At 33.0% G+C, this 14,788-nt stretch overlaps 1 protein-coding gene across 5 annotated transcripts in view; it reads right to left on the bottom strand.

The window, feature by feature from the left end:
• Positions 1-14,788, bottom strand: part of LOC126817601 (focadhesin) — a 310,529-nt gene that overhangs the window by 67,494 nt on the left and 228,247 nt on the right. For all 5 annotated transcript variants that reach the window (XR_008787793.1, XM_050544678.2, XM_050544677.1 and 2 more), the window contains one exon: positions 8,619-8,805. Coding sequence is in view for 4 of the 5 variants with exons in the window: in XM_050544678.2 (XP_050400635.1) it covers positions 8,619-8,805 (187 nt within the window). In the remaining variant the exon portion in view is untranslated. The remainder of the gene's footprint in view (positions 1-8,618; positions 8,806-14,788) is intronic.

The raw sequence follows: 14,788 nt of genomic DNA, 5'->3' as shown, positions 1-14,788 counted from the left end.
TCACCTACGCATTCAATACAACCTCATAAAGTACGAAATAAAATACCTGGTGTGTTATGTAAAATCCTTTTTACAGATAGGCATATACAAAACATTGGATTGAATAGAATCTTTAGAGACCGATCAATAATTAAATCCATACCAGATACTATTCCTAAAATTTCACCCACAGTCGTATACAAAGTTTTACCTCCAATTCATAATAAAATATTTAACTATCATGAAACTATGGAAAGCTTAATGTACAAGAATTTATTGACAATTACAATAATACAACATGTCAATGTGCCAACCCTCCTTTTAAAGATAAGTTTCGTGACCACATACTGACAGGAAACTTCGATATTGTTGAAGATAAAAATCTTAAAAACTTTTTCTGCTTATTCCTTTGTAGGTAATTGGGGGCCTTTACAAGACAGTTACGCATACATATCAGATTATAATTTTTGTCGTTTGAAGGTTCACAAGGTTCTACAAATTGAAACAAGGGCCTCAACTCTGAAAGTTGTTTATAGAAATTGTTGAAATTTGATGGCTTTTTCGTTTTACTAATTTAAATAATGTATATAAATTTCATACGGATGACCACTTTTGTCATTCAAATGTTCACAAGGTTCACAAAGTAAAACAAGGGGCATAACTCTAGAAATTGTTGATGGAAATTGCTGAAATTTAATAGACCTCTGTTTCACAAATTTAAATGATTTCATACATATCGGATGATAACTTTCATCAATTGAGCATTAACAAGGTTGAACAAAGTGAAACAAGGGCCATAACTCTAGAAGTAATTATTGTAACTTGCTGAAATTCAATAGGCTTCGTGGTTTTACTAAATTAAATAATGCATAAAAATTTCACAAAGATCGGATGAACTTTCGGCGTTGGAGCGTTCACAAGGTTCAATAAAGTGAAAGGAGACATAATAAACGGAAATTGCTGAAATTCAATAGGATTCTTCTTTTTAAAAACTTAAATGGCACATATAAAATTCATACAGATCTGCAGTTAACTTTAGTGGTCAGAGTGTTTACAAAGTGCAATGAAGTGAAACAAGGGCCATAACTCTAAAAGTAATGAACGGAAATTGCTGAAATTCAGTAGTATTCTTCCCTACAAAGATTGGGTGAAAACTTTTGGCGTTAGAGCCTTCACAAGGTTCAATAAAGTGAAAGAAGAGCCATAACTCTAGATGGAATAAATGGAAATGGCTGAAATTCAAAAGGCTTCTTCGTTTCACCAATTTAAATAATGCATATCAATTTCAGAAAGATCGGATGATAACTTTTAGTTCACAAGGTTCAACAAAGTGAAACAAGGGCCATAGTTCTAGACGTAATAAACAGAAATTATTGAAATTAAATAGGATTCTTCATCTCACTAATGTAAACCACATATATTAATTTTAAAATAATCAGATAATAACTTTTGGTGTTGAGCATTCACAAGAATTTGTAGACGACGGACAGGGGCGATGGGAATATACGTCTACATTTCCATGTGGACGTATAAAAAGTTACATAAAAACCTAATCTCAAAACAGGAAATGTGGACGTATAAAAAGTTACATAATAACCTAAAATCTCAAATCAGGAAATGTGTAGTAGCTTGGTCTGATAATTTCGTGCACCTCTAGAATCTTTTGGAGAATGGAAAAACACGGTTTGGTTTCTGATGTCTTGTCAAAGAAAATCAAGTATATAAAACAAAACCCAAGACATCCCCCATCCACGGTTCTAAACAACAATACATCTGCAGCTGAATGCCTTGCTACTCTTCAAGAAAGATTTGTTTTATCGCCTATCGATAAGGCTAGCAACAATATTGCTTTTACCTGTAAAAAATACTATCTTAGGAATATTCTTACTGAAGTTGGAATTTGGTCCAACACCAACAAGCCAACAGTGAGGCTGATGTCCCCCGCCGAAATCCCCAAATAAATAGATGACACATATTAATTAATCGCACATCTATTTTTTTTCAAAAGTATCGAGCAATCAAACTGATTATCAACTATACACTAAGTTTCATCACTCTCTATCAGATAGAATCAAAGTTATCTTGTCTCAAAGCATCGACCAAGGAAATGGCTTATCTCTGCTTAGCTTGATATGTTAATCATTGAACTCAGTCAAGACGAACATCTACATCAAGTTTAAACATTCTACCTCTATTAGAAGCAGAGTTGTTATGTTCCAAAGTCTTGACCAATCAAAATGCTTGTTGCTCCTTACCCTGAGCAGAAAATGCTCAATCTCGACCTAAGTCAAGGTATTGATGTAATGAAACTATACACCAAGTTTCATCGCTCTCACTTAATTGGAACTAAAGTTATCGTGCCCCAAAGCATCAACCAATCAAATTGTTTATCTCTACTTACCCTAAGCAGAAAATGCTCATCTTCACACTCCATCAAGGCATTGAACTAATAAACACCTACACAAAGTTTGAACATTTTAGCTCAATTAGAAGGAGGGTTATTGTGGTCCAAAGTCTCGGCCAATCAAATTGCTTATCGCTCTGCTTACCCTGAGCAGAAAATGCTCATTATCGAACTTAGTCAAGGTATTGATGTAATGAAACTATACACCAAGTTTCATCACCCTCACTTAATTAGAACTAAAGTTATCGTGTCCCAAAGCATCAACCAATCAAATTGCTTATCTCTGCTTACCCTAAGCAGAAAATGCTCATCTTCGAACTCCATCAAGGCATTGACTTAATAAACACCTACACCAAGTTTGAACTTTCTAGGTCAATTAGAAGGAGAGTTATTGTGTCCCAAAAAGTGTGACGGACAGACAGACAGACGGACGAACCCATTTTAATAGTCCCCTGCTTTCTTCGAAAGGCGGGGGACAAAAAAAAGAATTATTAATATCGAAATCAGGTAAAAACAAACAAGTTTGAACATTCTAGCTCAATTAGGAAGAGAGTTATCGTGCCCCAAAGTATCAACCAATCAAATTGCTTATCTCTGCTTACCCTAAGCGGAAAATGCTCATCTTCGAACTCCATCAAGGCATTGACCTAATAAACACATACACCAAGTTTGAACATTCTAGCTCAATTAAAAGTTATCGTGTCCCAAAGCATCAACCAATCAAATTGCTTATCTCTGCTTACCCTAAGCGGAAAATGCTCATCTTCGAACTCCATCAAGGCATTGACCTAATCAACACTTACACCAAGTTTGAACATTCTAGCCCAATTAGGAAGAGAGTTATCGTGTCCCAAAGCATCAACCAATCAAATTGCTTATCTCTGCTTACCCTAAGCAGAAAATGCTCATCTTCGAACTCCATCAAGGCATTGACCTAATAAACACATACACCAAGTTTGAACATTCTAGCTCAATTAGGAAGAGAGTTATTGTGTCCCAAAAAGTGTGACGGACAGACAGACGGACGGACGGACGGACGGACAGACAGACGGACGAACCCATTTTAATAGTCCCCTGCTTTCTTCGAAAGGCGGGGGACAAAAATTACACTTATAAATGCATTACGGATGTAACTAAACTAGATATTTTACATAATCAATATACAGGAGTAGTGATATGAAAGATAATGTTAAAATAGATGCACTACCTTATATTTATTCTATAACTAAATTCCCTAAAAACCCAGTAAAATTCTGGCACATAATGTCATCCAGCAACTGCCAAAAAAAAACATTGGCTAAAACAATAACCGAAGGACTTAAATTATGCCAAACCCAACATGCAATATTTGGTGCAGAACACTTCGCAGTTACACTGGCATTAATAGTTTTTTTCATAATTGATAAAAATAAACCCATCGTAGAAACTTTAGATAATATCAATCAAAAACTTAACGCTAAATCATTGACAATGCCATATTTGAGGTTGGGGATCAGATAATACAGAAAATAATTTCTTTACCAATGGGAACTGACCCCGCCCCATTTATAGCAAATGCATATTTATATAAATATGAATTCTGCTTTCAGGATCATAAACGAAAAATAGATTACAAAGTAGCTAAAAGTCTAAACTATACCTTCCGATACATTGATGACATAATACCTATCAATGATAACGGAACTTTCAACAAATAAAAAAGTAAAATATATCCCCCAGAACTAATGTTAAATAAAGAAAATTCTGGCACTATAAATGCATCTGTTCGAGACCTGGATATTAATATAATTAACAGTAAATTTAATGTCGGTATTTTCGACAAAACAGACAAATATATATAGCCTTTAAGTAGTAAAATACACATCAATTTATGTTAACATACCAGATGGCACGCTATATAATGTCTTCTATTCACAGACATTACGATTTTTAACAATATTTAACAATAAAGAACAATAAAATCTCTTTTTTTTTAAGTGCAGAATACAATTACGCATTTTAAAAGAAATTTCGAAACTTCTATTTCTTCAACAAACCAAGTTTGACATTTCCTATAAGTATATAACCGACAAAATATTGGACAATTATCTAACTTAATAATTATTTTAAATTTTCTGCAGTTTCCTAATCCCTTATTTTATGACATTATATAATACACTTTCACAGAACGATTTCTTTAACATACCTGTTTTCCATTTCTTATAGGTGTATTACATATATTTTGTGCAATTACACAGCTGAATAATTCCAATCAGATCCTAAATTGATAATTTATCAACCTTTTGGCGTTAACTTACCTGGATTACTGGATTATCACCCGGGAGCCACGGTGGCTAGGTGGTTAAGACGCTGGCTCGCTAGCCTGGAGGTCAGGTGTTCGATCTCTGCATTGGCCGAGAAAGTTCATCTGGATTTTTTGATGTGGTTTCCCCTTGTCAGTGGTGCAGAACGGAGGGCCTGACAAGGACAGCTGTCTAGTATTCGGATGAGAAGAAAAACTGAGGTCCCGTGTATACAATGGAATGCACGTAAAAGATCCCTTGGCAGTTGGAATTCGATGTAAGAGTAGGCGATAGTGCCGCTGCCTGGGCAAAATTTCCCTCATAGCACACTGTATGGCGTATGCCTGTCTTCATTAGCCCAGGTTAGGAGCAGAACAGTAGGACGTTAAACCCCATTTCATTTCATTTTTGGATTATCACCCTTTTTATTGTGGTTTTTATTACATTTCAACCATTGACGTCACTTTGCAACCTACCGCCTTTCATGTCACATCATTCAGTCAACAGACAGCTGTCTTTTGAGACAGTTTACACTTTTTCAGTTTGCTTCTTTGTATTCAGTAATGTTGTTTTTTCCTCTGTTTTTGTGGTAAATGGAACATATGCCCTAACTTTATAGTCAAAATACCTCAATTCTATTGCATACTTAAAATGTTTCTCACTTATAATTAACATAGATCATTTAGTTTTAGACTACCTGTTTTTTTATACATTTCACCAATATGGCTACTTGTGAAAAGTTTCGCCCCCCCCCCCCCCTGTGAAAAAATTGCTGACCATAAAAACAATAGATATACATTGTCCGTCAATTTTACAGCACCCCCTGAGAACACTGATTGTCGTTCTTTTTACTCCAATTAGTTTTTCTCACCAATAATTTTTCAAAAGTTTCAAAAAGTGGCCCCCCTGCACTCTCCCTTCCGGAAATTCCTGTAGCCGCCACTGGAAAAATGATGCCCAGGTTAAGTGAGTGGTCTTACATTAAAGTGGTCTGAAAAATAAGGTTCATCTTAGCGATTGGTCTGGAAGAAAATAGAAATTTTTTAGTGATTATTCTCAAAGACAGTTGTCAGACAAATGAGGTTCATTTCAGTAATCTGTCTATTGGAAAGTGGGATGGTCAGATAAATGAGGTCCATGTCAGTTATGGGTCTGGAGCGAAGTAGTTCATTAAACTAATGAGATCTTATGTTCTTTAATAATCATATTACATAATCCTTTAAACGGTTTAAGTAGAACTTTAAATAAATTTGATAAAATAATTTTATTTCCAAAATAGATCATGTCTTGGTGATAGCAGAATCATATAAATGTCAGCATAAATTTAAATATCTCAGTAACATCATGCAATTAATCACAAGAAAATTTTGAGTGATCTTCTGATAATCTTCTTTCAAAATAATCAATAACTACTGATTTGAAAGTCTGCAAGTCTGTATGTTGAATTAAGTTCAAACTGTATTGATGTATATACTGAAGCAGTTCTATTTACTCACTTACATTGAGAATTTAAATTTGTAGACAGATATGTCGATTGGAAGAAGTGATTTTGTTACTTAGAAACAAAACAATATATCAATTGGAACTGGAATGACAGTTTTGAGAGAAAATAATATGTTCTGTTCAAATTCAATTTACGGGATTCATTTTCTGAAGGAAGTGATGTTTGCTGGCATCAGTCTACCATTTCTGGCTTACTTCCATTTTTCTAGAGCTGAGATTATATGGATCTTTATAACTCCTCAAATACTTTATCATGAAAAATCAATCTTCACTTGCAACAATTTACACATTAAGCATTCCACAATTTGGCTTTTACTCAAACTGGAAGTGACATTTTTTTAAAAAAATCATTTAAACTTAGAAGCATGATAACTTTACTTTGCTATTTCAGAGTGCTTTTTGTATGATCACCAAAATTTAGTCACAAATATTTCTTTTAATTTTAATATTTGTCTCTCCATATTAAAAGGAATGTTTATATTAGAAATCAAGTTATTTAACTGGACAATCTGCTTTTACCAAACACATTCTAAGCTGGCATTCAATGGAGTCTTATCACTATACAGATCTACTAATAAAAGTAATAAGCATACAGGACATTATGAATCATAAACCTACTAGCAGTTTTGTCATCCACACTGTCCAAAAAAAAAGACAACAGCATCAGTGTGTTATTCATGTTAAAAAGACAATAAATCAGCAAATTGATTACTGGTACATACAATTGGGTGAGCAAACACATTCTTAGCTGGCATTCAATGGAGTCTATCACTATACAGATCTACTAATAACAAGTAATATGCATACAGGACATTATGAATCATAAACCTACTAGCAGTTTTGTCATCCACACTGTCCAAAAAAAGACAACAGCATCACAGTGTGTTATTCATGTCAAATGGACAATAAATCAGCAAATTGATTACATACAATTCGACGAGGAGCAAAAAAAGTTGAAAACATCTAATTTGCCTTGCCCCTGAATTGTCATGTAACTTTATTTGCATAGAAATTGACAAGTATCACCGAATCAACAAGGCTACTCTAATCTTATTGTAATCCAGTGAAAATGCCTGAATTTACCAATCAAGGTGCACTGCTTAAATGATCATAACTATCTTAAAACATGACCTTATTTTTTTGTAAATTTTCTTTGTTTGTAGTTTGGATATCAACAATGCAGTGATATAATATCTATGGGAATAAATATCAAATTCTAATATTAACAGAAAAATGGGTTCCACAGCTAACCGAAATCTAAAGTTTAACAGTTTCTGCTTATCAGATTCGGAGGTATCGGTAGTCTTCTAAGTAACATTTACTGCTATTTAATCGAAATTCAGAGGAGATAACATTTGAAAAGTCACATAACAAAATAGTTATGGCTAAGAATAACACTTCTTGGCATATATATTACAAGAGTAGATATTGGTGAATCAAGTTTGTTGCTATTTAAAACCTATGGCTGCAAAGATGTCAAAATTCAAGTGATTTCATACATGTTTGAAACGTTTAGATCAGGGCTTCCACTTTAAAATTTTCACTGTCGGTTATTTTTGATAACGCATGAAACTTTGCAAATTAAATTCATATTTCATGTTTTTTATTCATGGTAGGGTATTGTGAATTCACGTGTCTATACCACATTGTCAGCATGGTGTACACAAAAAAAAAAAAAAATTGGGACTTAAATCTGAAATATTAGTAAGGCTTAGGATATTTATTTATTAATGAAATATTCCCTGTTGGCTAATCGAAATAGCTGAACTGGTCGTAGAGAAATCATGCCAGTAACTTACATATATTACCACATCTCTATAGAAAACACACTGACCTGAATAATTTTAAGTTGTAATACAATAACTTCGAAAGGAAGATAAATATATAATTTCCCATGGCATATTTACATTGTGCGTGTACGTAATAGCAGTAAAGCAGCTTTGTTCTAGAAAATTCTTATGACACGTGGGTGATCAAATAGTGAATCATGAACAATGGACCGCTTCATGCCTTTAATAAGATTCCCACATATCAATTAACTTCTATTGCCCTACTAAGACATTCATCATTAATTATCAACAAGACACTCAGTATAATCTGTTGAAAATTATGTATACAACTCTACAACACCAATCATGAGATTATGTGGCTTCTATACGTGTGCATTATTCTGTACTGGCCGTACAATTTTATAGTTACATAGTGGAAGTCGATCGTAGCCATGTTTAATAATTCGGTTTTAAAAAATAAGGGCTATTTTGCCGGTGTGCAAAATGACTGATGGGTCAGATCTAGTTACGGCCATTTTCCATAGCCCTAGGTCTTCACCGGCATATACAGCTGACTTGGAACCCATGGTTTAGATGCCTTTGTCTCCATTGTTATCCTACCCATCTCTAGTAGGCTCTACTTTACAGCTCTAATATAGTCAACATGTATTTGTCACTTGCCTGAAGTCCAGGTAAAATGTCCATCAACAATTTTATAACATCAGCACAAGCTGGTCCATCTTGACAAGCATTAAGTAATATTTCCTCTAACCCATTCCTCGCGGGTTGGTATGCCTGTGTCTGCTGTGGTTCCAGAAAAACATACTGAATGAATGGTTTTAAAATTCTTGTAGTCAAACATTTCACTCTGAAAAAGAAAAGTGAATAAGTTTTGTTCAAAATGGGAAACAATTCTCCTGACTTTTCTGGTAATGCCCTAATATGCCCTATATCAAAATTTTCCATGGTCACATTGCACAAAAATCAGATGATAATTGTGACTTTAGGCTGGAGAATGAGATGATAAACATGAAAGGAAGTTAATTTATGAGATATTGAAAGAGAAAATTCCCATACTTGTTCATTAACTTCATTTTCAAAATAATAATATGTCTACAAGGCTGAATCAAAGAGTCTGACTCAGAGACATGAATATTTATAACCTTTGAATGAAATAATTAATAAACAGATTAATCAAATTAAGTAATTAATTCTTTTTATCATAATCATTCCAACTTATACTATCCAATATACAAAGACAAAGATGTTAGTGAGCCAGTCACCTATAGCTACTCGCTGAGCCACTGTGGCTCTTTTACTATTAACAGAACATTTCATCCATTTCTTAGCCTGCCCACAGAATTTCCATGATTGCATTTCATATAATAAAAGCAGACAATGCCATGTCTGTAGGAATCTGACTTAGTAATACTACTTAAAGATACATTATGGGAGATTTGATTACGAGATTTGATTACGAGTTGGCAGTTCTCACTATAATAGTTAAAAACTAGATAATGTAAAGGCAATTTGCTGAAAAATTTAATTCAAATTGATCCACTATGAACCGAGAACTAAGCGATTGAAATTTCCGCCTAGCCTCGATTGTCATTACTAAAGTCAGTACGATAAACAGCATAGTCTCGATTATCCGTTTAATCCTTACATCGCGAAGGAAAGTTATGCAGTAAATCGGCTCATAATCCCCTAAAGATCGCAGAATAGCGATGCCATCTAGAGTTGATTATGGTCTGGATAGGTTAATTAATGTCTAATGAATAATTTAGATAACATTTCAGGCCTAAAGAAAGTCCTGCAATAGACAGATTTAGCTCTTGCATAATGTAGGTTTAAGTCTATGTTATCTCTGTGAACAACTACCATTGCCCACTTCAAATATAAATGTCCTAAAATAAGAAAGTAATTTTCTAGTGATAATAGTCTTAGCAATAGTAGAGTAATTTAACTTTTTAAATATGTCAAGAGCAGGACATGTTTTTTACTTCATTTGAACAATATTTTATTAATTTATCTCCTTATACTATAGGTAATTCACACTTCATGTACAAAAAAAAAAACACGGAAGCAGATTAATAAATAAAATATACAGGTTAATTACGGCAATTAGTAAATTTAGTGATTTGTGTCACTTTAAAAATCACATGTTGGTACTATATTTTGAAGACATTAGATGCACAGAAACTGAGACAGTATGTGTTTATATGGGGATCATCATAAGAAATATACCATGGTTTATATCTTAATTACTTATAATTTACAAAAATAACTTATATTAAAATTCCATTATTATTTTACAACGGTTATTCAAGTCAAATCTCTGTTTTCTGAAAATAGGGATTTAAATATATTTTGTAAAATGTGGATGAACAATCAGCAAACTTTTTATAAGAGACTTTGCATGGTACATCAGAGTTAATTCTTTAATCCAGAATGTGGAATATGTAATATAAGCTTATTTATAATGAAGAAAATGGTTCAATTTCAAGTGAAATTCATACTGAAGTTAAAATCACATCACAGATTAATGTGTGTTAAAAAGTTCCATTTATATTATGGACAAAAACCAAATCTTTGTAAACAGTTGAACAATTGCTTAACATGTTATTTTAGAAATCTACATTCATCATACACGTAGAAATGTTTTTAATGTAAATATCATCACAACTACCATCTAAAAGTGAAGGTGGCATTGCAAATTAATTTAAATAATTTACTTAAGATTTAACAACTCTGCAGCAATCAGTTTTACAGATTTTAACGACATTTTAGATTTTTATCAATTATCTTCTAATGGTACATGTCCATTTGGAACATCAATTTAACACTTTTATGTTGGAGATGCTCCCGTTAAAGCACCTGAGCTTAACCCATTTTTTTATTCTTCACTATTGTTCACGACAACACATTAAGCAGAATTCAAAAACACTCACAACAAGATTAGATTTCTTATCAGGAATTTCTGTGTTCGTAACGACAACAAAATCAATAATTGACGTAGGAATTTACATCCCATTTCAAAATGTTTTAAGTCCAAGAAAATCTTTTACAAGCAAGATCATATTAAATTCATGGAAAACTTGAAGATAAAGAAATATGCTTCATTTGATAAAAACATGTTACAATTTTCTCCTATATCTATTGATTAATGGTGTTAATAAGGAAAGACTTTTATTGGTTAATGTATTAATAGTATTCCCAACCAATATAAGCGAGTCTGTCTTAATCTGAAAAAAAATAAACCATATGACAATATCAATTTGGTGTACTAAGCTACACCCCGATAACAAAACATTACTTCAGTGACTCCTGAAATAGTCTTAAGCCAGATGAAGTTCTATCATGTTATTAATCAGAAAACATAAAGGTGGTCATTATGAGCACAGTGGCATATCAGCCAGAGTTCCTAATGATTCTCGATACCATTATTAAAGCCAATAATCTCTATTACTTGTCTCACCTACTATAATTTACTGCTATTTTATACCCTTGTTTACTATTCAAATGACATATTTAATTTCAAATCAGTAACCGTATGTTAATTATATCCTCTTGTAACAGGATGTTCAAAAATGTCTACAATATTCCAAGATTAGATTCTTTCATTGGAGGAATCCAAGATTGAGTCTCAAACATAACTTTAATAGGTCATGTCTGTTTTTGTTTACTTCCGCAATTCAATACATAGAGAGAAATATTACTTTATGAAATTCTAGTGTCCAGCCATTTCATTCTAAACCAAACCATGTAAAGAGTTGTTTGTGTGAGATACAATGATCTCAATTTAATATGTGTGTATTAAACTGCACATAAGATGGGCTTGGGAACTTTTTGATACATGTAGCCAATTTCCCTCATAGCACACTGTATGGTGTATGCCCGTCTTCATTAGCCCAGGTTAGGCGCAGAACAGTAGGACGTTAAATCCCATTTCATTTCATTTCTGATTGAAATTAATTCAGTTAACTTCACTCAAAATCGTAAAAATGACTTTGCCAATTATCGAAAACACTCTTAATCCCCTCAGACGCCAGTGACGTCACATTGACCGAATGCATATGTGTGTATTTATTAACGCCTGACTGATTAATTAATCTCCCTAATTAAATAAAACAATTGACTACGGAATAATTTGTTTTGTAATTCATTTTAATTTAAGATCCAATTTAAAATTTGTTTCATAATGTACGGTCGCTCTTGTTTCTCACGACAGCAATTTTAATACCCTCTAACATCGTGTGCAGTCCAATCGATTTGAGATACATTTTCGTCAAAAGAGTATTTTGATTCTAATTTCCCCGAGTAAAAGAGTACAGGAGTAAAAAGATGTGGTCATGCAAAATGTATCATAAAAGTCAACCATGATTGAAAAGCGATTTGTAAATGACGATCCGTTATCATCGTACGGCGGATTTGACTTCCGTTATCATCATAACTCTGAAATAGACCATAAAAATAAAATATGAAAAAATATCTCAATATACGTTAGAATTAACAGAACAGATAAATTTTGTTGGTAACCATCTAAATGGAATAACAGACAGATTGAGAAGGGTCATATCTGTCATTAATTAATCAATCCGACTAAAGTTATACAGAGTTGGGGTCATAAATTAATTTACATCTCGGTGTTAGCAGTGATTGTTAGTGGGATTAAGAATGCTGATTAGGTAATTATCTTTTTTACGCCGTCCAGATCAAAGACATCACTCTAGATGGAATGTGTGTGTAGTACCCACGAATGAACTATTGGTAGAATCGTACACACATATATTAATTGTATAAAATAATTAAGTTTTACTCATCAGTTGTTTATAATTATTATTTACCCAATAATTATTGCTCACTGGTGTTTTTGTATAGAAATGGTTATTATTATTATATATATAGCTAATGATGAATATATCGACAATTGACTGGCACCATTTGTATTTCTGTACTTATAGAGAATAGTTTGGAATATCAAGTATTACGGGGTTATCTAAATTACCAGTAAATGCGCTAATTGCTTAGGTCGTCTTCAGTTGTCATAGGGCCTATTTAAACAATGGCACCTTAAATGGATCTACGGCATGATACGGCATTTTAAATTCACTCTGAAACATTCCAATCACAAATGTCTAATCTATAACAACGCAAGACGATAATTCGGTGATTAAGATTATGCCAGTCACATGTTAATTGGACCGACATGTACACACTTGTCAACTGGTGGTGTGTATTGTATAGATAATGTATATAGTATGTGTAGTGCATGTGACGTCACCAGCCAATCAACCGGATTAAGGTTGTAATTGAAAATTTGTAAACCATTCTTGGCTTTCGGATACTTAAACCTCAACAGCTGAATTAATTTTAATCAGATTAGTTTGAACTTGCCGTAAAATGGATATGGTAACCATTGGCTATAAGTACATTCAATTAAGATTTTTAATCTTATGTGGTCTTTAAGCTATAAGTTAGAATAAAAAAATTCTAGACTGTGACAAATAGCTCCTTACTGAAAGTACAGCCGATATGTGGAGAGAGAGAGAGAGAGAGAGAAATGGGAGTTTAACATCCACTCGACACAAACTAGGTCATTTCGGGACTAACACATGGTTCAATTTTATTTCAGTAATTCGCTTGCACATAGGGGTCTTTAGCTGGGGGAGACATGTTAAATGTTAAATAAGACATGGATTGTGTTATTGCTGTGGAACGAATTAATGCAATGTTGACAATTAACTACACCCGTCCACGAACATCTGATACAACTGTTGATTATGGAATTTTGCTCTTGTCATTTGATGAATTGGACTTAACTACTGGCTTGGGTTGATTGTGTTTCACTTTTTAATGCAATTGATAAAGGGTTGAAAAGCGTTTAAAATAATGTTTTTATTGTTGAAAGATCACTGACAGGGTTTAAAGAATGTTACAATATTAGGGCACCTACTTGAAATATATTACAAGGCATACATTTTTAAGGATAAATATCCAAATCTGAAATATGATATAATACATCCTCTAAATTAATATTTTTCGACTAAGAGCTGAAATTAACTGCTACTGCATGACAACATTTCAACATGTTTTTACACATCATCTTCGATCAGTACTATATTTTTAAAAATTTAGTTATTTTCAGCATATATGACATACTAAATTATAACAGGTGAACTCTATTTAAAGATACATTATGGGAGATTAGATAAAGAGCTGACAGTTCTCGCTATAATAGTTAAAAACTAGATAATGTAAAGGTAATTTGTTGAAAATTTCAATCAAATTGGTCCACTATGAACCGAGATATCAGCTTTGTAAATTTCCGCCTAGCCTCGTTCATCATTACTAAAGTTAGTACGTTAAAAAGCATAGTCTCGATTATCCATTGTTTTGATTTAATTATCAATGAGCGTTTGAAGCATATAGGATTCTAATTCAGTCGATATCGAAGGCTAGCCTTGACATCGAGAGTTGATTATGGTCTGGATAAGTTAATTAATGTCTAATTAATAATTTAGATAAGATTTCAGGCCTAAAGAAAGACCTTCGATAGGCAGATTTAGCTCTTGCATAATGCATGTTTAAAGTTATATATAAACAACTGTACAGGTGATACTGAAATATGCATCTAACATGTCATTAACAATAAAATTATATTAAAGTAGCTATAACTCAATATCATCTAAAATCTTCGACTTTGAAAACACAACTTATTTGTCAATTTAAATCAACATTGATGTTGTCATCGTACCGTGAAAGTAGGCATCGGATATTCAATATTGAAGACAATATAAACATTTTACCATTGGTACATGAATCGTGTACCATAATGTGGTTCAGCCCAA

The sequence above is a fragment of the Patella vulgata genome, chromosome 4, assembly GCF_932274485.2.
Source record: "Patella vulgata chromosome 4, xgPatVulg1.2, whole genome shotgun sequence".
Lineage (NCBI taxonomy): Eukaryota > Metazoa > Mollusca > Gastropoda > Patellidae > Patella > Patella vulgata.
The sequence above is the reverse complement of the archived record's forward strand: the minus strand, read 5'-3'. Positions and strand labels throughout refer to the sequence as shown.